Here is a 25,908-nt window from a genome sequence, read left to right as displayed (position 1 = left end):
GAAGTCTAGTTCCTGATTTTAGTGGACTTGCTTTAAGTTTCTCTTTGAATTTTTCTTCACAGTCTAAGTCTTAGACTCAGAAGTCTTCACTTCTAAGGGCGGCAGTGGTTTATTTTTCTTCTATTCTTTTTTCTTTTTTCTTTTGTGCTTTTCATTCAAATTCCTCCTAAGTCCTCATCTTTCCTATTTCTACCTGCTTCCTTCTTCCTTCTCTTCAACCATATAGCCATTGATCTGTCTACCCATTTGTTCACCGACCACCTGTACATCCATGTATTCATTATCAGTCCACCTAACTCCTACCACCAACCCACCCACCCACCCACCCATCCTTCTATTCCCTTCATCTTCTGTCAGTACTTTGGTTCCCCTGTCTTAGAGCATGGTACTGTGGCTGCTGTACACAGCAGGTGTATGTGGAGATGTCAGGTGTCCAACTGGTGCCTATCTTATGACAGCCTTCACAGGTGAATAGCCAGCCCAGAGGTCCAGGACTCCTGTCTGTCTGTGCTTTAAATGAGGTCCTGGCTGCAGTGGTGTATTCCTGCAGTCTCTGCAGGGTCATGCGTTGATGGCCAGCCTGGAGACCCTGCGCTGCTACATAGCGATTTTTAAGCCAGCCTGAAAACTATGATCCTGCCTTGGTGCTGAGTGCTGGGCTCACATTGGCTTGCTTTATCTGTTGTGGCTGTGGTACCTGTGGAGACCTGAAGTCCTCCCCAGATGTTTGCTAAGTGCAAGTGGTTTCTGCCTCCCTCCCTGTCAGCTTTGGTCCAGCATCTGACTTATACTGAGGTGGCTGAGAAGCTATGACAGAACTCGTCTCTCCTAGAGCCTCTACAGCCCTCCTGTTGTGGCTGCCCTTTATCCAGCCAAAGTTCTGGGCTGATGTGCCTCCTGCTCTGGGGTTTGAGGGAGAACAGTGAGTCTGAGTACATTGATAATAGCTCTGATTGTGAGTTGGACACAGGATGGGGTCAGCTGGTCTTTCTCTAGGTTACTCTAAGAGAGACTTAAAGTCATTGCAAGGTCAGATTACAGGGACTTTTCATCTTTTGTGGTTAATTTAGCTTCCTGAATGCTAGGATCACAGGTGTCCCTCCCCTACAGTGACATTTTCTGTGGCATGAGCTTTGTTTCCTTGGTGTATTTGTCTGTTCTCCCTTCCATCCCATTGGGTTTGTGGTGTACTGCAGCTGCCCCAGGCTTCCCTCATAAGATGGTCCTCGTGCCCTCCCTCTCTGTACCCCTCTCCTTCTGTACCCTGTGTATGCTTCCACAGGTGCTGCTGCTCCCTCTCACTCCTTCTGGTGTAGAAGCTGCTTCCACTGAATTCACTTTTCTTTAACGTTGTATTCTCTCGGTATTTTTTAAAATCACTTTGACATTTTGTATTCTGTGTATCTGAGTGGGTGTGTGCCAGGGAGTGCAGGTGTCCCAGGAGGCCAGGAGAGGACATTGGATTCCCTGGAACTAGAATTAAAGGTATTTGTGAGGGGTGCTGGGAACTGAACTGGGGTCCTCTACAAGAGCTGAGTCATCCCTCCAGTTCCTAAAACAATTTAATTACATTAATTCATTTATTTTATGTATATGTTGGAGGAGGGATACACCATAATGCCTATATGGAAGCTAGAAGACAACTTTCCTTCCCTGTGTCACATGGGCTCCAGGGATCAAACGTAAGCCATAAGTGGCAGGCTTCTTTACCTTCCGATCCATCTTCTTGCCTTGTGGGACTGTGGGCCAGAGGGAGTCCCCAAAGAACCCTGTCTGCCCCTAACTTTCCGGTGTTCCTCCTGCACACTTGGTGGAGGGCTGTGAGGCCTTTGGGGAGCTATAGGCACCAGGACTTCTTTCCTGACATGGATGGGCTGAGCTGTTGCCCAGCCCTGATGAGGTGAGGCCCTTCCTGGGCAGCTAGTGACCTGGAGGTCAGAGACTCTATCCTCTTGTCCTTCCGGTGGCTGTGTTACCAAGAATGAACGAGAAAGGCATTGCTTTGTGGATGCCATAACTTACATGCTGACCCTGATGTAGGTCCCCAGGAATGGCTGGGACAGTTGTCCAAAGCATTGTTAGGGCCAGGAGAGCAGGATAGCCCTGGAGGAACCAGTAGAAGGGAGTCTTGCTCTGCCTTTCTCATGATTGTGGAGCACAGGCTGGTCTGGCCTTTGCACTTGCCTTCCTGGGTCCCATGCAGGGAGGGATGTTTTACTGGTCTTGCCTTCAAGGACCCCTAGTTCCTGCAGGCTACCTGCTTCTTCCCTACAGAGAGGGCTCCAAGCTTGGCCCCACAGTCACACAGGGTGTGCAAGGGTGGTATCTAAGAGTGTCATTGTCATCTACCTCCACCTTCCTCAGTCCTGCTGCCTTCCTCTCCCTCCATCTCCATTTCTCTTTTGCTACTGTGACTGAGTGGCTGTTCTTCAGCAGTCTTACCTAGGTAGGGTATTTGGAGGAGATTGTGGATAGACAGTGAGTGGGACAGGGTTGTTCCAGGGCAAGGTTTGTAGGCAGTTGTCTCTGAGTAACTTGGGAAGGAGCTCCTGTGCCCCTTGCCTGGCATCCCTGCTGTCAAGGTGCTTGTCACCACACAAAGTGCTACATGTTGTAGCGCTTGGTTTGTGGTAGCCTGCCCCTGCCCTGCCCTGCCCTGCCCTTGGCTGACTACACAGAGGCCCTGCCCTGGCCTGTTCCTGACCCTACTCTGCTCTGTCATTTCTTAGAACCCTTGGTCTCGGCTCCATTGTTCCTGCAGCCTGAGCAGCCAGAGGGCCTGGAGGGCTGTGACAGGCGGGAGGCTGATGGAGTATTTCCACTCTCTTTGCAGTGTGCAAGGAGCCCCCCTACAAAGTGGAGGAGTCGGGCTACGCAGGCTTCATCATGCTCATCGAAGTATACTTCAAAAATAAGGTAAGAGGCTGAGTGAGTGGGAAGCACCTGTGGCCCTGGCAGGAGCCAGGCTGTGTGAGGGAGTAGAGGTGGGGTGAGGAGCACTGCCTGTCAGCCAGGCTCAGACCCTAACAGTGAAAAACAGAAACAAAAAGTGGAGGTTGAGCCAGCTGCAGTTTGCTTTCAGTGGAGAGGAGTATGCAGTACAGGACACTGGACCTGATGGGCAGAGTGTGAAGAAACACTCAGAGATCGCCAATCTGGTGGTCTAGGCTGGACCCAGAGAAACTGCAGCTGCCCGCACACAGCTTAGACCAGGAGGTGGGGTTTATACACACAGCTGGACAGGGAGGCAGGTTAGTTCATTCCGTAGGAGCCCTCTCTGTAGGGAAGAAGTCTGGACTGTCAGAACCCAACGTGAGAAAGCCATACACCCTGTCAACACTTCCAGTTGCTATGGTGTGTGGTGTGTTCCTCAAGGCTCTGCCATCCCTCTGAACCTGAGGCGATGGTGTCCTTGGCATAGGCGCCTCTGTCAACAGTACACATTCAGTCAGAAACTCAGGACTTCACTCTCCCATAGTTTGGTGTCTGGAAAATGAGTAAGTGGGACATGTTCCTGGGGTGGGTTCTGCTGGTGAGGCCACACAGACCTCCAGACACTCTGAATGTCCTAGGTTGGCAAGTGGGGAGGCTGGGTTGGCTGTGTCCTAAGTAATACTTTCCTAAGGGAAGAGTTGTCAGTGTCCCTGAGTGAAGGAAGCATGCAGGGGGAGTATGCGCACAGAGAGGGCTCGTCTGTCAGGAGCAGCTGGGACAGCATGCAGTGTGAGTACCTTTTCATCAGCCTGCTTCTGGACTGCGCATGCCCCGTGCTGTTTTACTTGGTTACCACACAGGCTTTTACTCGGCTCTGTGGTGATAAGTCCCCCATCCTCTGGGTTGACTCACCACAGGACTAGCCAGAATTGACTGCTCTGTCTCAGCCTAAGGATGACTGCCAGAGGATAGAGTGCTCTGACTTCTAATTGCAAGGCTGTAGTCAGATATGATATCCCTGTGTCTTTAAATGCTGTTGGTGTCTCCACGGGTGGACGGCGTGGAGTTCCTGGACTGGGGAGCCTGCATAGTAGCCTGGGTGGAGGCTGTTTCCCCTGTTCCTGTCTCACACTTAATCTGAGGCATATCCTGGGTGGGGCTGTCATCCAAGTCCTGGCATCTTGGACAGACCTTGTGCTAGGCACCATTTAAAGGGAGAGTCACACTCCAGGTGTTTCTCAGTTGCTTTGGTCGTAGTTGCGTTGGCCATGGTGGAGTGAACCAGGCAGGGCCTCTGGGCTATGCCATAGCACATTTCTGGCCACTCACTTGTGTCGGCAGGATCGGGTGGGTGGGTTGCGCTAGTTTAGTGGTGCTTGCTCAAGGAGGGTCTCTGGTCCCCAGCAGCCCTGGGGTGTGATGAAGCATGGCTGCTCATTTGCCACCAAGCTCTCTGGGCCAGGCGCCCAAGGTGGCTGCACACAGGTCAGCTTCACTCAGCAGCCATACCAGTGAGTACGCGTGTGGTAGGTGCCACGGCAACTCTGCCAAGATCTTGAGACTCTGTCCTACATCCTGTCCTCGGGGAGGGGCATTGCACTGGGGCCTCGGGAGCGTGCAGGCCAGGGGGGTCGAGGTTCTCTGTCCCTGAGCACTTCCTTAGGGATCCCAGAGGCTTCTGTGAGCTGCAGGTCAGGTGTTGTCATGGACCCCTTGTTGCTCTGGGCTGCTGACCATGCACAGTGCCATGTCCCCACATGTCCTTCTGAGGCAGTTCTAGGCTCTTACCTATCTCATCACAGGGTCTCTCCTGTGGTGAGATTCTCTTGCTGAGGGTATGAGTGTTTTCTTAGTCACACTGGACATCTGTACAGTGGCTTCCTGGCCCGTGTGTACACTCTGAGGACAGAGGCTAGCCCACAGGATTGTGTCTAAGGGAGCTGGGAGTCAGGCCCCTGGAAGGAGGAGCCCAAGCTATGATCACACAAATGGTGTCTGTGTTGCAAGGTCTGGTTGCCTCTTCAGCTAGGCTACACATACAGGGAGGGGTCACTTGTGGGTACTTGGGTCTTGCTCTGGGTGACATCCTGCATGACACTGGAGTCATGCAGGTCTGCCTGCCACCATAGCCCTGGTGTATGCACTGCTCCTTGTGTTGAACTGCTTATGCCATGTACAGATATGCATTACTGTCAGACAGGAGACATCACCAGAACAGAGAGAGACTAAGAGGCATAGGACATCCAGTGACCTTGGAAGGTTACCAGAGGGGTGGTAGGCAAGGGCATACAAACACATCTGTTCACAAGTGTCTGTGGGTGGCCTTAGAGTCTCCTCCTTCCCAGCCACCTGGACCCATACAGAGGAGGTTCGGGACCTCTGCAGACTACAGCTGCAGGAGGACTAGTTGTGATGTGACCTGGCTTCTCGTAAAGCATGGCAGGTCTGTATCCAGGCAATGAGGAGCCTGCCTAGACCCCAGGACCTGTTTTCCTATAAGCCGAGCTTCCCTTGCAGCTGGGTCTATAAAGGAATTAGTATTTAAAAAGAAGGAATTGCCTTCTTTTTAAAAACATGACATTTATTTTTATGTGTGTTTGTGTATTTATGTGAACATATGAGTGCTTGTATGGATGTATATGGAGGTGTTTGCACATTTGAATATGTCAGTATGGACGAGTGTGTCTTCACACCTGCCTGCGTCACTTTTGCACACATGCTGTAGGTTTCAGTTGTGTCATTCAAAGCCGGCTCTGGCTTAGGCACTGAATGGTCACTCCCAGGGAAGACCAGGAGTCACTTCCTTCTGATTTTTCATACTGACCTTTTTGTCCCTGGTCATTGGGTGTCCTTGTATGGGCTTCTTCAAAGACCCCTGATTTAAATGTTCTCTGTTGATTGTGGGCCTCAAAGTGGTAGCTGAGCCTCCAGCCCTGCCAGGCCTGAGCCTAATACCGGGAGGTACACACACTTGGATGTACACACACCAGGAGGTCACACACCTGGATGTACACAGCACCTGGATGTACACGCACCAGGAGGTACACAGACCTAAATGCACACACACCTGGATGCACACAGCACCTTGGCTGTTTGCTGTTGCTGTCCTCGCTGAGCATGAGCAAGCCACCCTGGAGGCCATCCCTGCCTTCTACACGTCACACACTCTCAGAGGCTACTTTAAATGGCCTGTTGTCAGGAAACAGATGAGCCCCATTCCTCAGGCAGCAGACCGCAGGCTGTCCTGCAGAAGTTACCGAGGTGGGACCCACAGGCGGGGTCAGTTCTGCAGCCTCACTTTCACTCTGCTGTTGAAAATGCAGTGGCCATGGCAGCCAGCACCACATCTCTGCATGGCATCATTTGTTCTGCTGGGCGCTGGTGAAGAATTAGGAGGGGCCTGGGAGGAGTCAGGTTTAGTTTCACTTTCTGGACAGCTCCTCTTGTCCTGTGGTGGCTGCACCATTCTGCTTTCACTGTGGTGAGATATCCTGTGTTTGTGTGACTTCAGCCACACCCACTCTATGTTTAAACCATGGCCAGCTCAATGGATGGGTGGATTTTCTTGTTGAGGTTCTTGCCTTTTCTTCCTTGGTCATGGTAGCCCGGGATCTTTTGATGGCTCATTGGTCACTGATAACTTCTTCAGATATTATGCTCCACTCAGCTGATGCTGCTGTGCTATCTGGTAGAAGTTCTTTGTGTACTTTGGGTACTAAACTCTGGCCAAGTGTGACCGGCAGGTACCTTTCTTCCATCTGCAGTGCAGTTGTTTTCTTATTTGTGTCCTTTTATGTACAAAGATCTCACGTTTTTATGAAGTTTGGTAACCTGGTTTTCATTTTTTTTTTACGTGTGACTGTGGTATCAGTTGCCATCTGAGGTCATAGAGGCCAACTCTGAGGTTTACACTAGTCGTTGTGGGCTGGTTTGGTGCTGGAGACAGCCTAGGCTTCACACATGCCGGGGTATGCTCTGCTGTAGAGTCCCCGACCCTCCAGGGCCAATGTGCTTTTACTTCTGTGTGACTTTTGAGACCTGCTATGTAGCCATGGAACTCACTGTGTAGACCAGGCTGCCCTTCCATTCTCTGAGATCTGTCTGCCTCTGGAGTGCTGGGATCAGTCGTTTGTGTCATTGTGCCCAGCTTCATTTTTATGTATGTTTTATTATACTTATTTATTTTGTGTGTGTATATTTCTGGAGGCCAGAGTATAACATCTGGGAATCCATTCTCATCTTCACCATGTGAGTCCTGGGGCAATAAGCATGTTTCTTTACCTGTTTAACCATCTTGCTAGGCCATTTATTTATTTTAATACATCCCAGAGTCTCAGCACAGGGAATGATGTTTCCCACAGTGGGCAGATCTTTTCACTTCAGTTAACCTAATCAAGGTAGTCCTCACAGAGTCCTGTCTCCCAGGTAACCCTAGATCTTATTGTAATGACACTTAGTTGAGCTACCACAGTTTCACATCTGCAGCTTCAGTGGATTTGTTAGTAATATAGGTTTAGTTTGTGTATGTGCATGTGGGGGTGTGGGGGTGATTTTCCATGTGTCCCTCACATTATCTGCAGTCAGCTCTTTTCCCTTCTTTCCCGATTGAATGCCTTTGGCTTCTTGTCTCATTGCTCTGCTAAGTACTTTATAAAGCATTGGTAAAGTGGGCATCCTTGCCTCCCTCCTGTATTTAGGGTAAGTTTCCCTTGGTTATAAATCTTTTGTAAATGGCCACTATTGGATTAAGGAAACCTACTTCAAAAAAACAAAACAAAATAAAACCAAAAGCTTTACTACCACAGCATAGAATAGGGTTCATACATATTATCCTGCACAGTGTGCACAGCATATATAAGTGTAGCTGCAGACCACAGCCGATCAAGATCGCAAGGACCTGAGCCACTTCTGTGTCAGGGGCGTCAGCTTAGAACTAGAGGACTTTTAGCTGCTCTGTCCTGGAAGAGGCAGGAACTAAGCACAGGTGTTTTGTATGTCATACATGCCCCTAGCTTCCTGTGGGATTCTCTTCTATGATGAAGAGGTATTTGATTTTGTCAAAGCCTTTTTTTTTTTTCTGCCACTGTCAAGAAAAACCATGTGGCCGCTCCCTTCCTGTTAGCGGTGCTCCTCTGCTCCAGGTGGCTTTGTGTGCTGTGCCTCCTCACATGCCTGGTCCAACCCTGCTGTGTGCTGTGCACCATCTTCACAACTGGTGTTTCACCAGGATACTCACCTCTGTGTTCATAGACACTGTCAGTCCCTGGCTTCCAGCAGTATCCCTGGTTTCTGTATGGGTTGATGCCAAGCACACAGACTGTTTTAGACCGTGGCCACCCCTCTTCTCACCCCGCTGAGCTCAGTAGGACAGGCTATTGTTTCTGCACGTTCAGGAGGATGTGCTAGGGGAAGCTTTGTATCCAAGAGTCCTGTCTGCCTGTGGCAGGTCTAGAATCTGCTATCCTCCTGCCTCAGTCTGCATAGTCCTGAGGTGCAAGTATCACCACTGGCCTGTTGTTTCCAAAGAGTTCCTGACGGCTGCTTCAGTCTCTTGCTTGTGGTGGATTTGTTCAGAATCTCTATTTTTTGGTAGGAAAAGTTACTTTGTTGAAAAGATAGATTTTTTGTATTTGAATGATTGTCTGCATATCTGTGTACCACGTGTGTGCCTGGTGCCCACAGTGGCCAGAAGAGGGCATCAGCTCCCTGGGACTGGAGGTTGCTGATTGTGGCTCCTGAGGAGTGGCTGCTACTCACCCCTGCTGAGCCACACCTCTCTTCTGGACGCTGCTTCCATTCTCTCGATGATTGTCTGTTGGCGCCCGCTATTCCATGTCTCTTTAGTAGCCTCTTAGCATTTATTTTGTGTGATGTGTCTGTCCTGTGATGCACGCACACATGTGTATCAGCATGAGCCCATGTACGTGTCTGGAGGCCAGAGGTCAGTATCAAGTATCTTCCTCTATCTTGGTCCACATTTTTAAAAATTATTTTACTATATCTTTTTAAAGTAGGATTGGTTTCTTTAAAAGTTTTCTTTACTTTTGTATGTATGGTTGTTTTGCTTGCATGTATGTCCATCCATGTACATGGCTGGTGCTTGCAGAGGCCAGAAGAGGGCATCAGATCCCTGGAACTAGAGTTACAAATGTTGTGAGCCACCATGTGAGTACTGGGAATTGAACATGAGTACTCTAGAAGAGCAATCAATGCTCACAACTGCTGAGCCACCTCTCCAGCCTCTCTGTACTTTAATTTTTGCCACAAGGTTTCTCACCAAACCTGGAGCTCACTGGTGACCAGACAGGCTGAAGAGACAAGCCCCAGGGCCCTCCTGTCTAACCTCTTCCAAGGCTGGGGTTACAGGCATGTACCACACCTAGCTCACACAAGGGCTAGAGAGCTGCACTTGTGTCTTGGTGCTTGTCTGATGGACATTTTACCATCTTCGTGCTAGCATTTCCCAGTTGTCTGTGATTTGGTTTGTTTGTATGTTTTGTTTTAGGAAGCTGTGCAAGTGCGTGTATAGCATACAGAACTTGTAAAGATCAAAAGTTTGTTGCTGGGACACCAGAATGCATGTGACTGCGATGGTGCCACCTGACTGGTTTTTGCCTAGTCTGCCATAGACTGATTATATTCCCCAGACAGAATTAGTCCATGGCATCTTTTGCTCCCCATGTCCTTTTAATTCTGAGTCAAGGTCTCAAAGCCAAGGCTAGCCTTCTTGGCATCCTTCTGCCTCCTGCACACTGGGATGACAGGTGCTGCTTCCTGCACAGCTCCCTGGTGTCTCTTTTTTTGAGTCTCTGCTTGCTGAGGAGTGTCTCACATGGTTTCAGCTTGCTGTGAGGTTCCCCTGCAGAAAGCTGCTGTTGTCTCTTCCTAAGGCCCCACTGCATCTTGCTGTGCTGTTGCTGAGCCTTGCCCTATCACTGTGCATGTTCCCCTTTGGGACTGGACTGGGGAAAGCCTCTCTCACGGCCACATTGGTTTTTGTGGTAGGTTTGGAGACAGTCATCTCTTGCTGCTAGCCTCATGGTAGCTCAGTGAGTCTCCTTGGTTTAGGGCTGTGCAACTGGAAGGCTGGCTGGTCTGGCTCTGAGGATGGGTCCCATTTGTCCTCAGGCCTCCTGTGTCCAGCAAGGACACTGTCCACAGACCTGCAGTAGCCCACCACAGTCCCACCCATGGAGCCACATAACACATCACAGTTGCACATGATATACAAGCCCGCATGTTAGGTCCATAAGTCTGATCCCTGAGTCCCCCAAACATAGCCAGTAGAAAATCATCCTGGCAACCTTGCATCTGTTCTGGTCCCAATCTCTGGCTTTGCTGTGTGTGGGTCTGGGCTTGGCTTGGTGGCAGATGCCAATGTAAACTGGGCTCCTGTTTATTGGGGCAAGAAGTATCTGGGCTGCTCCTGGCTCCCAGTTCTTACACGGGTGAACTCTATCTCCACTCTTTATTACGGGTTTCCCTGCAGGAATCTACAATTCCCCACCTGAGCTATACACACTGCAGCACCTGTGACTGTCCTTACTGTCCTGCTGTCAGAGTGTGACCATCCGTCCTTCCATTTCCTGGCTGTCGGCTTTATTTTGGTTTAGAGCTTTGTACACCCTGGCTGTCCTCAAATTCTGTGTGGCCAAGGATGACTGAGCTGTCCTCATCCATGCACCCTGGGCTTGGGTTAAGTGATTCATTCTTCTCTTTTTGAAGGATTTTTTTTAATTACATGTGTATGAGTGTTTGTCTGTATGTAAATCTGTGTGTCATGTGTGTGTCTGGTGCTGCAGAAGCCAGAAGAAGGTGTTTGATTCCCTTGATGTGGAGTTACCAGGCAGCCACCATGTGGGTTCTGGGAAACAAACCCAAGTCCTTTGCAAAAGCAAATGTTCTTAACCTAAGCCATCTTCAACACACATGGTGGGTCCTTAAACTGTCCAGGACGCGCCCACCTTCACACATGGCTCTCTGTCCCTGTGCAGTGTTTGCTGCTGGCTGGGGCTTCTTCTGCTTCTTGCTGTTACTTCACTTGTACCACACACCCAAGGGATCTCCTGTCCTGTTTTCCTCCAGGGTGGATGAGTCGCTCCACTACAGCAAGAGTGGGCACTAGTGCATATTGCCAGGGGTCCTGAGAGGGCAGGCTTTTGACTAGGTCTCCAGGAAAGCCCTGAGGGTGTGGGCAGTGACGTATAGCCGCGTATGGCCTGGCACTCTGACCAGAGTGTCCCTGATGCTACTGAAGCTACAAAGCTACTGATGCTACAAAGCCTGGTGGCTCAGGCAACCCTGCGGGAGGGCAGGAGAAGGGCCCATAGGAGCAGAGCGTGCCAAGTAGACAGGGTGTATGCAAGAGTGGTTTTGCAGTGTAGAAAAGTTTAGAACTGCAGAGCAATGGAGGGCTGCCTGCCAGCTGCCGGCCTGCCTGCGGCGCCTTCTCTCCTTGCTCTTGGAGTGTTTGGATGTGAGCCTTGCCAGTCTGCAGCTCACTGTGTGACTTGTAAACAGTCCACTGCACGTCTGTGGGAGATAAGACTTTCAGACGTCTCATCAGAGCGTCTGCAGATTTGGGCTGCAGCAGCCCTAGTGCCTCTGCCTGCCACTTTCTGGTGCCTCAGGGATGGCCACATGCGTCTCATTTCTTACTGCTTTTGTGTTTAAGGTGCTGCAGGTAGAATCCAAGGCCCCTCACATGCCAGGTCCATGCCCATCATTGAGCCCACCCAGCTCAGGTGTGAGTGTGCATGTGTGCATTTGTTGTCTGTTGGTCTCTCGTCTGTATGGTTTTCACTTCCTATGTGTATGTGTTTTACTAGTGGTTTTGCTCAGGATTTAAATCAGCAATCAGGGTAGGCCTTGGCTCTTTGGCTGGGTCTCAAAGCCTCTTTCATTCTTCCCCTCCCTTCCTCTCCCCCCCCCCCCACATTTATTTGCTGTCTACATGTGAGTGATGTTGCTGATTGTGTAAGGGCATGATACTGAAAGCAGCATCTCTTGTGAACTTACACTGGGATCTGGGACCTAATCTGACTGCTGACTATATAGAGTCTGTGGACCCCAGGCTTGCAGCACTCTGGGGGCCTCATGGGGGCTGCTGTTTTCTCACACTCAGAGTGGGGAATAGGTCTAGGTGCCCAGGGGTGTCCTACCCCGAAGCCCTTCCTCCTGAGCTGTGTGGACTCCTGGCCCCCTTGGCACCAGGACTGGTCTGGCCAGTTGGGTGGCATTGCAGTTGACTGAGGCTGAAGAGACGCTGGCTCCCTGCCCTTTGGTGGGTATGGGTGGTTGTTTTATACAAGGGGCATGTGATGAAGCTGCTTGAAGTTGGGACGACTTGGAGACTGACCAAAGTGACTTAGAACCTTAGTTAGCCTTGGGGGGTGGCTGGGCTGGACAGCATTCTGCTGACCCTCAGGTCCTAGAGTGTAGGCATAGCTCCACCTTTCAGAATCTGCATCCCCAAGGAGGTCTGTCTCCTGTTGTTTCTCACCTGTCCTGAGTCAGCATGGGTGACTAAAGCCATAGCGTGTTGTCTCAGGTTGCCCTCCCTGTAACTCCCTAGAGAACAGGGCTCAGCTGGTAAGGAGCTCGGCACGCCAACATGCGGACTTCCCAGCACCTCTGGAAAATCTTGTGTAGAATGTGACTAATCCCTGTGTTGGAGATAGAGACCAAGGGGTCTGCCTTAGTTAGGGTTTTACATCAGTGAACAGACCAAGGCAGCACTTACAAGGACAACATTGAATTGGGGCTGACTTACAGGTTCAGAGATTCAGTTCATTATTATCAAGGTGGAACATGGCAGTGTCCAGGCAGACATGGTACAGGAAGAACTGAGGGTTCTACATCTTGTTCTGAAGGCCAACAGAAGACTGGCTCTCAGGTAGTTAGGAGGAGGCCAGGCAGTGGTGGCACACGCCTGTAATTCCAGCACTCGGGAGGCAGAGGCAGGTGGATTTCTGAGTTCGAGGAGCCTGGTCTACAGAGTGAATTCCAGGACAGCCAGGACTATACAGAGAAACGCTATCTCGAAAAACCAAAAGCAAACAAACAAATGTAGTTAGGAGGAGGGTCTCCTTGCCTGTCCCCACAGTGACACACTTCCTCCAACAAGGCCACACCTCCTAATAGTGCCACTCCCTGGGCCAAACATATTCAAACTACCACTGGATCCTTGAGACTTTGTGATTAGGTAGCCGATAATTGGTTAAGTTCTAGATTTAATGAGACCCTGCCTCATAAGCTAGGTTGCAGAGTGACTGAGAAAGACACTGGATTTTGCACATGTGTGAACATACACACATGCCCAAGAACTGGCCCTTCTCCTTAGGTTCTTGCTGACCCTGTTCAGCCAGCACTGCATAGCCCTTCTAGTCACTGCCGTGGAGCTGCAGCCTGGGGCCAGTGGGTGCAGTCATCTTCCTGCTAACTAGACTGACTGGTTAGTCCTTTTTCTCTTCCAGTCAGGATCTCTGAGTCCCACTCTCTGTCCTCCTCATCCTTTTTTGAGCTGTAGTTCCCCCTCCGTTGCTTTGACAGATAATTTGCTAAGTCCCAAAGGTGTCCATTTGGTGTCGACCAGTCCCAACCCTCTGGTTTATCTTTGGAGCAGTTTCTTTCTCAGGTGTGGCATTGGGTCCTGAGGCTTGATGGTCCCAAGGGCACGAGTCTGAGTTTACATTTCTGCTGTGGGTCAGTTGGCCAGGTCTAGATCCTGTGGCAGACAGTACAACTCCTCCCTCTCTGTCCTCCCTCCCTGACCTGCTCTTGTTTCCCTGGCTGTGTCCTTTCTTCTAGGGAATGCAGGGTTAGTGCCGGGTCATCTCCACTCCAGCCAAGATAGGGCTCCCTCTGTGAAGAGAGGCATGTCTGGGATCTAGTTAAGGGCAGCCAGGAGAGGGACCCATGTAAGATTCTTCTTGTAGAGGTGACCTTGGGGATAATGGGGGCAGAGTTTTCTCAGTGACAGAGACACTGTTTCCAGCCTTCCTGTTGCACCTCTGCTAGTCTCTTTTGTGGGAGGAACAAGAAGGGACCACACCCCTATTCACCTAGGCCAGCCTTCTGTCTGTTTCCCAGACTATGCAGAAGCCCATGTCTATTACGCTTGGGATCTCTGCCCTCAGTGTTAGTCTCATTCCCTACTGCCCTTCCCTCACAACTCTTGGAGGACCTATCCAGTGGCAGATATGCCATCAGCTGAACCGGACACTTAGGGCCACTCGCTTCTGTGTTGGGCTGGCACATTGCTGACTGAGCACCTGCTCAGAGTCACCTCAAGTTGTCAGAGCTTATACAGCTACTGTTGATGGAACTGACCCATACTCCCTGGGGAAGCAAGGGAGACCCTGTCTGTTCTTTCCTCATCTACTGGAGTAGTCCTTGGAAGGCTCAGGGTACAGCTGCTGCAAACAGTCACACTAGACCCAGGCCCTGCCCTGCTACCCACAGAGCCTTCCTGTCCTGCATCCTGGCTTTTGGGGTGGTGGGAGTAGTAGTGGCAGTGGAAGAGGAGGAAGTGGTGGTGGTAGTGGGAGGTGGTGGTGGAGGAGGAGGAAGTGGTAGTGGTGGTGATGGTGGTAGTAGTTGATGATGATGACATTGATGTTCAATTTGCTTGGGTTTTTGTGAGATTACTTTTTGTTATTGGCTCCTTAGGAGTTGAATCTTTTTAAATCTCACTGATTAGCTAATGTGAATCTCACTGTGTTTCAGTGGGTTTAAAAACCAAGCTGCTGTCAGTTGCTGGACTGGGCCCATCTCCACTGAGATGGGAATTTGAGGGGTGGTAAGGCAAAGGCCCTCTTCTCCCTCAGGAAGTCCTGATCCTTTATCAAGGATGTTGAAGTAGCTGCACTCCCTTGCTAGGATACCCAAACAAGAAATCAGAAGGAGGAGCTTCCAGGGCTGGCCTGCCATTACGTGAGAATGGGCATTGCATAGAGCTCGGCTGCCAACTAGACACTTCCAACCATACGCAGGATGGAGAACTTGGCGGTGGCGGCAGCCTGAATGCTCAGTCCTTGGCAGCTGTGGTCATGGTGCATTCCCCACAGCCATGAATGAGTGTTGCAGTTACTGCTCCCACATGGGTTTTGGGGTATCAGGTCCTCCAGCTTATAGCTCCTAGTGTCACAGCCTTCCTTGACCCCAGTAACCATTAGTGCCATAGCTCTTGAACCTTCAGATCTCAGCTGCTTCTGGAACTTTTAGGGATGAGGACTGTTCTTATCTTCTTGTCCCTGCTTTCTTAAGCTTGCCACCCTCTCCTTCTACCGTATGGTCCTCAGGCTTGCATGGCAAAAACCCATCCCTCTGAGCCAGCTCCTTCCCTCTGAGCCAGCTCCTTCCCTCTGAGCCAGCTCCTTCCCTCTGAGCCAGCTGCTCACCTGAGCTCTTATCTGATTGCAGGTGAGGTGGAGTTCCCTTGTACTTTCCATCACATTGGCTGTCTAGTTGTAGCAGCACTGTTGGTTGATGAGGTTGTTATGCCTCCATGGAACTGTGTTGGTACCCATGTCACAAGCCAGTTGTCTGCCCCATTTCTGCAGGTTTAAAAGCCCCGGGGATGGGGACAAGCAGAGCAGTGCTGTTCCTATCCCAGCACTCAGGAACATTGGAAGTTCAAGGCCAGCCTGAGTGGTGTAATTTATTTACACAGCATCATCTGGTAGTGGGGTATCAAATCATTCAGTGGTTCCTTGTGACTTCCAAATCACTGCACACAAAGCCTCTGGGCTTTGGTTTCTGTGATGGCTCCTGTGGTAAAACCATATGATTTGACTCGACTCATGCTGTTCTGCTCACAGGATGGCCTGCAGAGGCAGGTCTAGGTTGAGACCCAAGGAGTTTATATCTGGGGGGACTCTTAAGGAAAGAGGAGCAGGGAGTGCCTTGCTGGTTGAGGTTTAGGGAAGAGCTACCTCTCTGGTGCTTTGCAATTTGGTGGGGATCTCAGAGGCAAGAATCCATACCCTCTTGGGAGCATAGGTCTCATTTGTTAATGGCTGTCAAGTCCTTTGAATGGCAGATGAGATGTGTATCTGGGACTTAGGGGAAGAGAAGGGGGGTGGGGGCGACAGTGTCTTATGCAGTGTGCAGTGTTTCCTGTTCATTGCTGATGGACTTGCATGGTGCTCTCTGTGTTCTAGGAGGAGCCGAGGAAGGTCTGCTTCACCTATGACCTGTTTCTCAACCTGGAGGGTAACCCTCCTGTCAACCACCTGCGCTGTGAGAAGCTCACCTTCAATAACCCCACCACTGAGTTTCGCTGCAAGCTGCTCATGGCTGGAGGGGTGAGTGTGCCTGCCTGCCACCTCTGCTCTGTGTTGGCTGGTAGCTTGGCCAGGCCCGGGTAGACCTTAACTGCTGGGGCAGGGAGCAGCCTGAAGATGGCTCAAGGTGTGGAGGGGCAAGGACAAGGGCAGACAACTACTGCCGGGCTAGCTGCTGAAGGACAGGATGGCTTAACCTCAGGTCATAGCACACACACTCATGTGCTAGCCTGGGCTATGATGGTCTAGCAAGGGGTGTGTGGGTATGGGTGGGGGGCTGAGTATGTGTTTATGTGAGTATGGGGGCACTGTGGGGGTAGTTTTATGGGTACCCATGGCTCATGTGTGCATGCAGATGCACAAGCATGGGAGTGATCTGGTGTGGGAGTGTGATCATGCATGGAGTGTGCTGTATTCTGTTGTGTGGTATTCTGTGCAGTGTTACTTGTGGTCTGTAGGTATGTATGTGGCATGTGTGGTTGTGGTGTAAAAGGTGTGTGTTTTATGTTCTACCTGGTGCTTAGAGTATGTGTTTAATGTAGGGTGTGTGTGTTCTTTGAAGGCTATATGTGGCACTTATTTAGGAGAGTGTGTGGTTCTGAGGTGTGTGTGTACTGTGTATGGTATTTGGAGACATGAAGCAAAGATGTGTGGGCTGTGTGGTATGTTTGAGGTTGTGTGTGAAGGGGATGTATATAATGTAGGACAAGTGTGTGGAGATGTCTGAGCTGTTGTACATATGTCTGTGAGGTAGGACCTGTGTGTGGTGGTTGGTCTGTGGTGTGTGTGTGTGAGGTGTGGGGTCTGTGCTGACCTACCCTCTTCCCTAGGTCCATGTCAGCCAGGGTGTGTTGCTAGGGTCAGACACCCTCTTTCTCTTGGTTCTATATAGCCAGGTCTCTCAGGAACTGCCTTCCTCAGAATAGAAATGGTTACATGTGAAGCTCTGTGACTGACTGGGTGGTGGCAGAGGCAGGGGCAGCCTTGGGTGCACCCACACACATGACACTGTTCTGCCCTTGAGTCCTGGAATGGCTGAGGGTGTGTGGGTGTGTGCAGAAGAGGCACCAGGTGCCTCATATCCACAGTGTGTGTGGGCGGCCCCAGGTCAGCTTCTTGGGAGCGTCGGTGTCTCTGGCCTCTCCAGGCCTCTCAGGTGCCAGGGGAGGTATTACCCAAGCTCTGGAGACAGTCTCAGGGCATCATCTGGTCACAGCCTAGGAGGGACAGTGAGGGAAGGCTGCGTCCAGCTGGCTTTGACAAGAGACTGCAGTGAGATCCCAGAATGGCCCAAGGGAGCCAGCCAGCCAAATACTCTCCAGTCTCAAGTGGCCTGGCTATGGGATGATGGCCCTCAGGTGACTCCTGGGATCAGGTAACTGTGGCCCTATGTTATTGATCTTCTGGGTCATGAATGTCTGTGGGGGTAATGCTTGTTGTCCAGGAACTGGTTACTGGGGAACTGGAGATGGATCATGCTAGGGCTTTGTGGCCCTGTGGTGGCTATAGGTTCTGACTCTAGGCATGCCCAGACTAGGATCCCACTGTTCTAGCAAGGCAGTCAGCCGGTGCCCAGCTCTGCATCTCATCTGCTGGTAGCCCGAGGCTATTTACACCAGGGAGCCTGGCCCATGTGGCAGCTGGTCTGTGTGCCATCCTTGCCTGGCCTTGGGCATCTTGGCAGGGAACTCAAGCTGCTTAACCTGGAGGCCAGGCAGACTGGCAAGTGGAAAAGAAGTCAGGCTGTTTAGACCATCAGAGTCCAGCTGCCCTAGAGTCGGTGTCCTGTACTGGGCTCCCACCCTGTCCTGGAAGGCCCTCACTTATGGGCCACTATCCTGGGGCCGGAACCTCACAGATGCTTCTAGGATCTGGTTCACAAAGCTCAGATGGGGACACACAGCCTCCATAGTTGCCTTGCTTCTGTTGTGGTTGGACAGGCTCCTGTGAGCAAGTCATAGCAGGGCAGGTCACCTTCTTACCCTATTTTGGTGCATTGTCATATAACCGTGGGACCAGCATCCCCAGATGAAAGGCATGGCTGGCTGGGTGCATAGCCCAGATGCTCCTCTTCTGCCAGCTCAGCCCTTTCTTTGAAGCCCCATCCTCCCTTTGTCTGCTGCACTCTGCAGTGTTGCATCCTCAGTGGCTGAACTCCATCTTTATGTGAACTTGCTGTTTAGAGGCCATTCCCAAACTGCTTCAGGCATCTAGGAAGCAACTGAAGCAGGGCAGCCCTTCCTACGCCTCAGGCTGGTCCTCTTCCTAGCCTGTGACCCTGAGCTGGCCAGGGTTCCCAGCAGCCCTAGCACTGGCCCCTGTGGCTCTTCTCTTACCCTTCTTGCTCTTGGTCCTGTTCTTGGCTTCTGCCTTGCTGCTTGGGCTCTGTGTGGCCAGCTCCAGCTGCCTGGACCTGAAGTAAGGAAGGCTTGTCCCAACCTTATCTGTGCTGATCCCTCAGAAGCCATTTTGCTACCACTAGCAGAACTCTGCCTCTCCTGCTGTGCCTCCCTCCAGCCTCCTTCTCAATGCTCAGTGAAGTCCATGGCCCCAACTGCATCTCTTGCTTTGCTACAGGCTCTGAATCTTCTTGGCCAGGGCTGAAGTCTGCTGGCCAGGGTCCATCCTGGAAGCCTTGGGGCCATTTTGGTCCCCAGCTGCTCTCTATTACAAGGACAAACCTGTGACTCTTCTGGGCAGCTGGCATCCAGCTTCCTTCTCCCTCCCCAGGAGGCCAGCTCCACAGCTGCCAGACCATTGCCTGGCGCCTGTGGATAACCTCTGTCTCTTCTTTGTCACTAGGTGATGGTAATGCCCGAAGGAGCGGACACGGTGTCCAGGCCCAGCCCTGACTACCCCATGTTACCCACAATTCCACTCTCTGCCTTCTCTGACCCCAAGAAGAACAAACCATCCCACGGCTCCAAGGTTAGTGAGGTGGAAGGCCAGCGTTGTGGAGCGTGGGCCTGGCCATTGGCAATTGCAAGCCATCGCCACCACCATATGCAGAGAGCCCAGCCCTGCACACCTGCCGCCTACATCCAGAGCCTCTGCTCCTGCTCCTTGTTGCTTCGCTAGCTAGCGTGGCCAGGAGTGATGCTTGGAATCTGCCTGCTCATTTTGTGCCCAGCTCCAATTCATTCACAGGTCTCATGGGCCCTTTTTCCTGCTCAGCGGTGATTTGTCCCCATCTCTATCATTGGTCCCTTGGCTACTTTCTTGGCTCCAGGTTCCTGGCCACACCTGCCCTTGTAGCTTCTGGGTCTGGTGGTCAGTAGTGCTGGCATGAAGCCGGCTTGGAGGAGGCTGGGAATAGTGTGCATGAGACTGAGCTGAATTTCAAGGACACACATTTCGTCCCCTTGCTCAGCACTCTGGACAGTTCACACTGGGCCTCCTGGAGGGGCCACCACAGCCATGGGCTGGCCTGTGCTGTCAGCACCACTGCAGCATCTGAACCTAGACCTCAGGTCTGTCCTGAGACACCTGGGTACTTGGCCTTCTTTGGACCCTTGGAGAATGACTGATGACCTTGTGTTTCTGTCCTTCATTTTCACATCCTTCTTGCTTCACTTGCCTATAGGGCATTGTCAGCTGGGCACCCCATGAGACTCTAGCACCCTCGGGCCATCTTATCCGTAGGCACCACAGGAAGAGAGCGAGCACCAGGGCAGGCTCCTTCCACCTCTTTCCACAAGGCTAACAGGCCTGTGACGTCCTCAAGCTGGTCAGCATCTTGGAGTCCTAACCAAGCCCTGATGTCACCCTTCATTGACCTTTGGAGGTTGGAAGAGAGGCCAGTCTTCACTAGCAACCTGGGGCTTCTCACCCAGCCATTGCTGTTTGGAATCCACAGAAACAATGAAGGATAAGGTTACTGTGTCTCACAGATGCCTCTCTGATGGCAAGCCTTCTCTAGCACCACTGTGGAACGCCTGATGGGGTTCCACAGATTTCTAGGCAGCACGGAGTTTCTTCTCTTTGGATGACTCTCCCAGAAGCCCCAGCCTTAAGAGTGTGGTCCAGACCTTAATGTCAGCCCCTGTGCTAAGCAGTCTCCGGTGGCTGTACAGGGCCACAGTGAGCAGGAGGTGAACCTCTCAGGGACTGTTCTCAGGTGCCTGCAGCAGGAACCAGGCCCACCCAGACCTGTTTCCCTGGAGGCCTGGGCTGTGTCACTCTAATGGGTACTAGGCCATGAGCCTTGGCAGCCTCTCTGAAGTACACCTCTTCTCTGTTTAAGAGTGAGGGCAGCGTTGAGCCTGGGACGGCCCCATCCTCACTGACTGTGCCTTCACAGGTACAGATGATTTTCCAGTGTCTGACTGGGTCTCACTCTGGAGTGCTGGTTGGCTCTGTAGTTGCCTAGGCATGGCCCCAGGAGAGTGGTTCTTATCAACCACTCATGGCTGTGCCGTGGGTACCTTCCTGTCAGCTGTTCTTGCCCTGTACTTCTGCGATGGTGAGGATCACATGATTTCCATTTCTTGCCTCCCTTGTGGCTTACTGGGGGACAGTCCCCCTCCCCCGGTCTCTATGAGGCACTCGTCACCAGCCCTCATGGCAGCTGCAGTGTCCCTTGTCAGGTTTATAGGAACATGGCCAATGGCATAGGCTGGAGTCTTCAGGCAGCTTCATCTGTCCCTAGACACCTGGGTGGTCCCCATTTGCCAGGTATTTCTCCCACCAGCTTGGTATTCTTGGAGGTCCTTTCGACCATGTCTGTCCTGGGTATGGTCTGCATGAAGGAGCTGTTGCCTGGCTAATTCTGAGCTCTTTGCCTTCTGAAGAGAAGGATAGAACTGGTGGAGGCATGAGTTGAACGCTCCACATGCGATGCGAGTATTGAGGATGTGGACTAGGGCCTCGAGGACCAAGGATGGCCAGCACCTTCCAGTCAGGTGCAACCTCAGGCCTCCCACGTGTGGGCACTGCTCTGCTGTGTCTGTTGGTCACACCCTTTCACTCCACGGATTCTCTCTACACAGTTCAAGCAGGCGGATCAGCCTTTGCCCAGGTTGGGGTGGCAGAGCCAGGCGGCCCCAGCATGCCGCTAACACATCTTCCTCACCTTCCCTGCCCTTGGCCCTGCAGGATGCCAACAAGGAGAGTGGCAAGGCTTCCAAACCACACAAGGTGCCCAGGGAGCACCGTGAGCGGCCGCGCAAGGACTCGGAGAGCAGGAGCTGCTCCAAGGAGCCAGAGCGTGAGCCCAAGAGTGCTAAGGATGCCTCTCGCAAGCTGCCCAAGGAAGAGAAGGCCCCAGTGCCCAAGGCTGCCTTCAAGGAGCCCAAGATGGCCCTAAAGGAAACCAAGCTGGAGAGCCTGTCCCCCAAGGGGGTGCCCCAGCCTCCCACCCTGCCCAAGGCCTCCAGCAAAAGGCCAGCCGCCACGGACTCACCGAAGCCCAGCGCCAAAAAGCCTAAGAAGAGTGGGTCAAAGGGGGCACGGCGTGCACCAGGCACCTCACCCCGAGCCTCCTCCTCCTTCCCTGACAAGAAGGTGGCCAGGGACAAGAGCAGCAAAGGTGACAAGGGGAAGGCAGAGAGTGAGCCTCGGGAGGCCAAGCGGACTCTGCAGGCCGAGGACTCAAACTCAGAGGATGAGGCCTCCTTCCGGTCGGAGGTGAGCAGGTGGTGGTGGGTGTCCCTTTGCCAGGCTGCTGTCTCCCCTGGGTCAGCCCTCCATGCAGTGGTCGCTGGGGTCTCCTTGTAGCACTGTGGTTTACAGCTCTAGCCCTCATGCTACCCACCGGATGGACCGCTTTGGTGGCTAGGTAGACACTGCTGGCTCTTAAAGATTAACTAGATGGTTCATCCCCCTGTGTCCTACATTTCTGGTGGGCCTTGGCACACTACCCATCAGGAAGGCACATGATGGCCACAGAGCCATACAGAGCTCCTTTTCCCTGTCTCCTGCATCTGCCACACATAGCCAGGTATAGGGAGCAGTTGGCCAACTCTTAGAGAATTGCCTAGGGTCAGGGCCCTGGGTAGGCAGCTTTGAAGGTGCTCTTGGAGCTATCCTGAACTGGTTTGGGGCCGAGAGCTCTGTAACCTGGTGCTAACTGTGAGGAGCTATCTGTGGGCTCCAGGCCCATGTCTCAGGGGCAGGTACTGGGCTGTGTGGGGCTCAGCAGCCAGGTTTGACCTCTGGTGCTGCTCCTCTAGGCACCGAGACAGGGCTCTTAGCCACTGGGGAGCCAGCCCTTCCTGGGAGCTGCACACTTAGGTTTTGCCCCAGGCAAGGAGTTCCCAGGACACTATGGGCACTTCTCCCCAGGGTCACTGCCTCCCGGCAGAACTGAGTGTAGGTAGGCAATCCATGAGCACCCGTCAGAGCACTTCCACAGCTCCTAGGCCTCAGACAAGCACAAGCTCCTGGGGAAGAGAGAGGCAGCTCTGAGGAACAGCTGCTGCTGTAAGCTTGATGGCCTTGCTACTCTCCTCTGAACTGCTGTCTGCACTCCAGACCCTTCCGGTTCCTGGACCATTTAGTCCTAGCCACCAAGGGCCATGTGGGGGTGTGGCAGCTGCAGTGCTGTGGGTGCCTGCTGGGCAGCCCACTGAGGCCTCAGAGAGGCACCTGTCCCCAACAGCTCCTGGCTTGTGCCTGAGCTTAGTATGTAGGACATCCAAGCAGGGACTTGTAGAGTCACTCCTGTATAGATGGGGAAATTGAGGCTTGAATCTAGAGCCTGCCCTGGCCTGGAGCAATGCCACGTGGCAGCCATTTTTCATCACTTTGTGCCCAGGAAAAACAAAGTGGTTGAGTGTGTGCACGGGAGGGTGCCTTGTCTAGGAGGGCCCACCCTGAGAACTTGACAGTGGACAGGCTCGTGGTGCCTAGGACAGGTCTCCTAGGCACGCCCACTGACCAGCAGGAAGGCGGCTGAGAAGAGGCTCACAGGCACAGCGGGCTCCAGTGGGCGAGGCTGCAATGAGCCCTGCGTAGGATAGTTTCTTCCTTCAGTCTGCAATGTTCCCTCCCAGGCAGGCCACTACCCTGTCCCTTGTTCTGGGCAGGGCTGAGGGCTAATCAGCTCTGGGTCCTAAGCTCTACCACAATGGGTATGTCCTATTCCCACCTTACCCTTTGACCAGGGGAAGGGCTGTAGCCACTCTGTCCCAGGTGAGGGACAGGCTTAGCAGGCCTGTGCACTTAAAGATGAGCTGTCCCTGCTGCTTGCTCCACTTCCCACCTCTGGTGTCTGTAATAACTGAGTATGTATCGTGATCACATCCCCACACCATATGTAGCACGCACACTACAGCACACAACTCACATACCACACACAGTATACACATTGCACTTCACATACCACACTGTATAACTCCCATCACATACTACACCCAGCACACATGAAGTGCACGCACAGATACATCTCACATACTACATACAACACACAATGCACACTAGAGGCCTCACATACTACATATCACACTGTGCACGCACACACACGCACGCACGCACGCACGCAAGCACACGAGTGAGCCTCCCAGCATTCACTGAAGGGCTCACTCACACAGTGGCAGCTTCTGGCCTTGTGTGATGTTCAGGCTGTCACTGCCCCCTGGTGGCTAAGTTCATCCCTATGAAGCTACAGGTAGACCAGGCAAGGTGTGCCCTACTCCATGGTGTTTGTGACACACAGTCCTGCCATCACTCCTGTGTAGCTGGTGGATGGTGGTGAGACTTGGGCAGGATCTGGGCATTTGGTCATTATCTCAACCCCCAGGAAGGCAGGCAGTTTTACTGAGAATTCTGTGTTTTCTGTCTTCACAAGCCTCAGACTCAGTGTGAGCTGGGGCAGAAGGCTGTCCTGCGTGCCTTGAGCTCTTTAGCCCCTTCATTACCCCTTCTCTGACCTGCAAGATGACAATCTCTTCTTTCCCTCCCGTGCTGCCCTGGCATGGGCTGAAGTCGGCCCAGTCAAGCCCAGCTAATGCTAGTTCCAGCTCTGACTCCAGCTCTGACTCAGACTTTGAGCCATCTCAGAACCACAGCCAAGGTGGGTCGGAAGGGGGAGTTGGGGTAGAGGTAGGAGGCACAGGAGTGGAGGCAGGGCAGTAGGCATGGCCTATGGAGGATCACAGACGAGCCAGGGAGAGGCATGGCTCTCTCAAGTGACAGACTGGGTCCGCCTGCTGCTTCACTTCAGAAAGACTGAGTGTGGGCTTGTACCCCTGGGCTGAGTGTCCCTGGGCCAGACCCTCCTTTGAGCTAGCATCCCTTTCCCCTGGGCTGACCTCAGTGCCCAGGAGACAGCAGGGGCCCTTGCTGTCAGCTCCTGGTTGGTGTAGGATTTGTAAACGACAAGTAGTTGTGTTCCCCCAGAAGCCAGGTCAGTCCCTGGGGTCCAAATAGCTTTAATTATAGAGATCTACTTCCTTCTGCTAGTCTGTCACTAAGCATTGCAGGCTCAGCCTGTTCCAACCCATCAGATGACAGTCTGTGTGCTGTGCCTGGCTACTCTAGTGGTTCTCCCAGGGAGGGGCTGGAAGCTAGGCTGGCTACTGTAACCAGGGGCAGGAGCTTGGCGGCTGCGGCGGCAGGGGGTGGGGGTGGGGGTCCTTGAAACCTATACTCTCCAAGATTCTTATCCACTGGATAGGGAGGGAACCAGCTGAATTGACACCATGTGACCAAGGTAATTGAGGGCTTTGTGTCCCTCTGTTGCCTTGGCAACAGGAATATAAACCAAGATGCCATCTGTGGGAGACTAGAACTGGGTGCCTCTGGAGAAAAGGGAGGACGGTAGACCAGAGCATCATGTAGGGTTACTGAGGCACTGGGCATCCTCACAAAGGGGTGCAGGCTGCGTGAGGACTCTGGTGCTAGGTAGAGTGTGCAGCCTTCACCTTGCTGGCCTGCTCAGGTTCTGAGCCTTTGCCTGCTCTGATGGAGGGATCTTGTAGGCCACTAGCAGACCAGGAGCCTGAAGCCTATGAGGAGGGCCAGGAAGGTAGGGGTGGGGAACCTGCTGCAGGCCAGAGGAGCCTGCAAGTGGTGATAAGTCTGGGGTGGCCCTGGGGGAGGCAGCCAGAGACTCAGCTTTCCCCTCCCTTTGTCTGTCCTCAGGACCCCTGCGCTCCATGGTGGAGGACCTGCAGTCTGAGGGGTCAGACGAAGATGACTCATCATCAGGAGAGGAGAACACCATCAAGGCCAACCCAGGCCGGGAGTCCAGGTGTGTGGGCCATACAGTCAAGCTGGGGCCAGGGTGCTGTGGAGGCAACCCAGTGCAAGGCGTCACTGATAGATAGGCCTGGGCCGGGGAGCTCGGGGTTGTTCAGGCTTTCCTTTTCATCGCAGCCTTGTTGGCATCCACCACTGTAGGAGAGCTGGGCGTGAAGGTGTACTGGAGAATGGGAGGCACGGGTTCCCATGCTAGCCAGGGGTAGGGCAGGGCAGGCTTCCTCCATGTCCTTACCCCAGGTCCCCAGAATGGGACATCTACCTGGGGTCTCTTTTTCTAGGCCTCTAATAAGCTGACCACTAGTCTGTGACAGGCAGAGCTAGAGATGGATAGCACCCCAGGCCTTGCTCTAGAGTAATGTGCTTAAGAGTTCACTGCAGAGAGATACCAGAAGGTTTGACATGCCAGTGAGAGTCCTCTCTGTGATGTGTAGGGCTACAACCTTTGCTTATCCTCAGTGAACCAGGGCCAGCCCATCCACACAGCACC

At 52.6% G+C, this 25,908-nt stretch overlaps 1 protein-coding gene across 2 annotated transcripts in view; it reads left to right on the top strand.

The window, feature by feature from the left end:
* The window catches only part of Mllt1 (MLLT1 super elongation complex subunit), a 42,276-nt gene that overhangs the window by 12,834 nt on the left and 3,534 nt on the right, over positions 1-25,908 (top strand). Inside the window, exons 3-8 of one of the 2 annotated variants that reach the window (XM_052192569.1) lie at positions 2,834-2,916; positions 16,098-16,241; positions 19,023-19,148; positions 21,315-21,845; positions 24,144-24,231; positions 25,302-25,410. In XM_052192569.1, coding sequence (XP_052048529.1) covers positions 2,834-2,916; positions 16,098-16,241; positions 19,023-19,148; positions 21,315-21,845; positions 24,144-24,231; positions 25,302-25,410 — 1,081 coding nt within the window. The remainder of the gene's footprint in view (positions 1-2,833; positions 2,917-16,097; positions 16,242-19,022; positions 19,149-21,314; positions 21,846-24,143; positions 24,232-25,301; positions 25,411-25,908) is intronic. The other variant, XM_052192570.1, reaches the window with a different exon arrangement.

Source organism: Apodemus sylvaticus, chromosome 9 (genome assembly GCF_947179515.1).
Source record: "Apodemus sylvaticus chromosome 9, mApoSyl1.1, whole genome shotgun sequence".
Lineage (NCBI taxonomy): Eukaryota > Metazoa > Chordata > Mammalia > Rodentia > Muridae > Apodemus > Apodemus sylvaticus.
The sequence above is the reverse complement of the archived record's forward strand: the minus strand, read 5'-3'. Positions and strand labels throughout refer to the sequence as shown.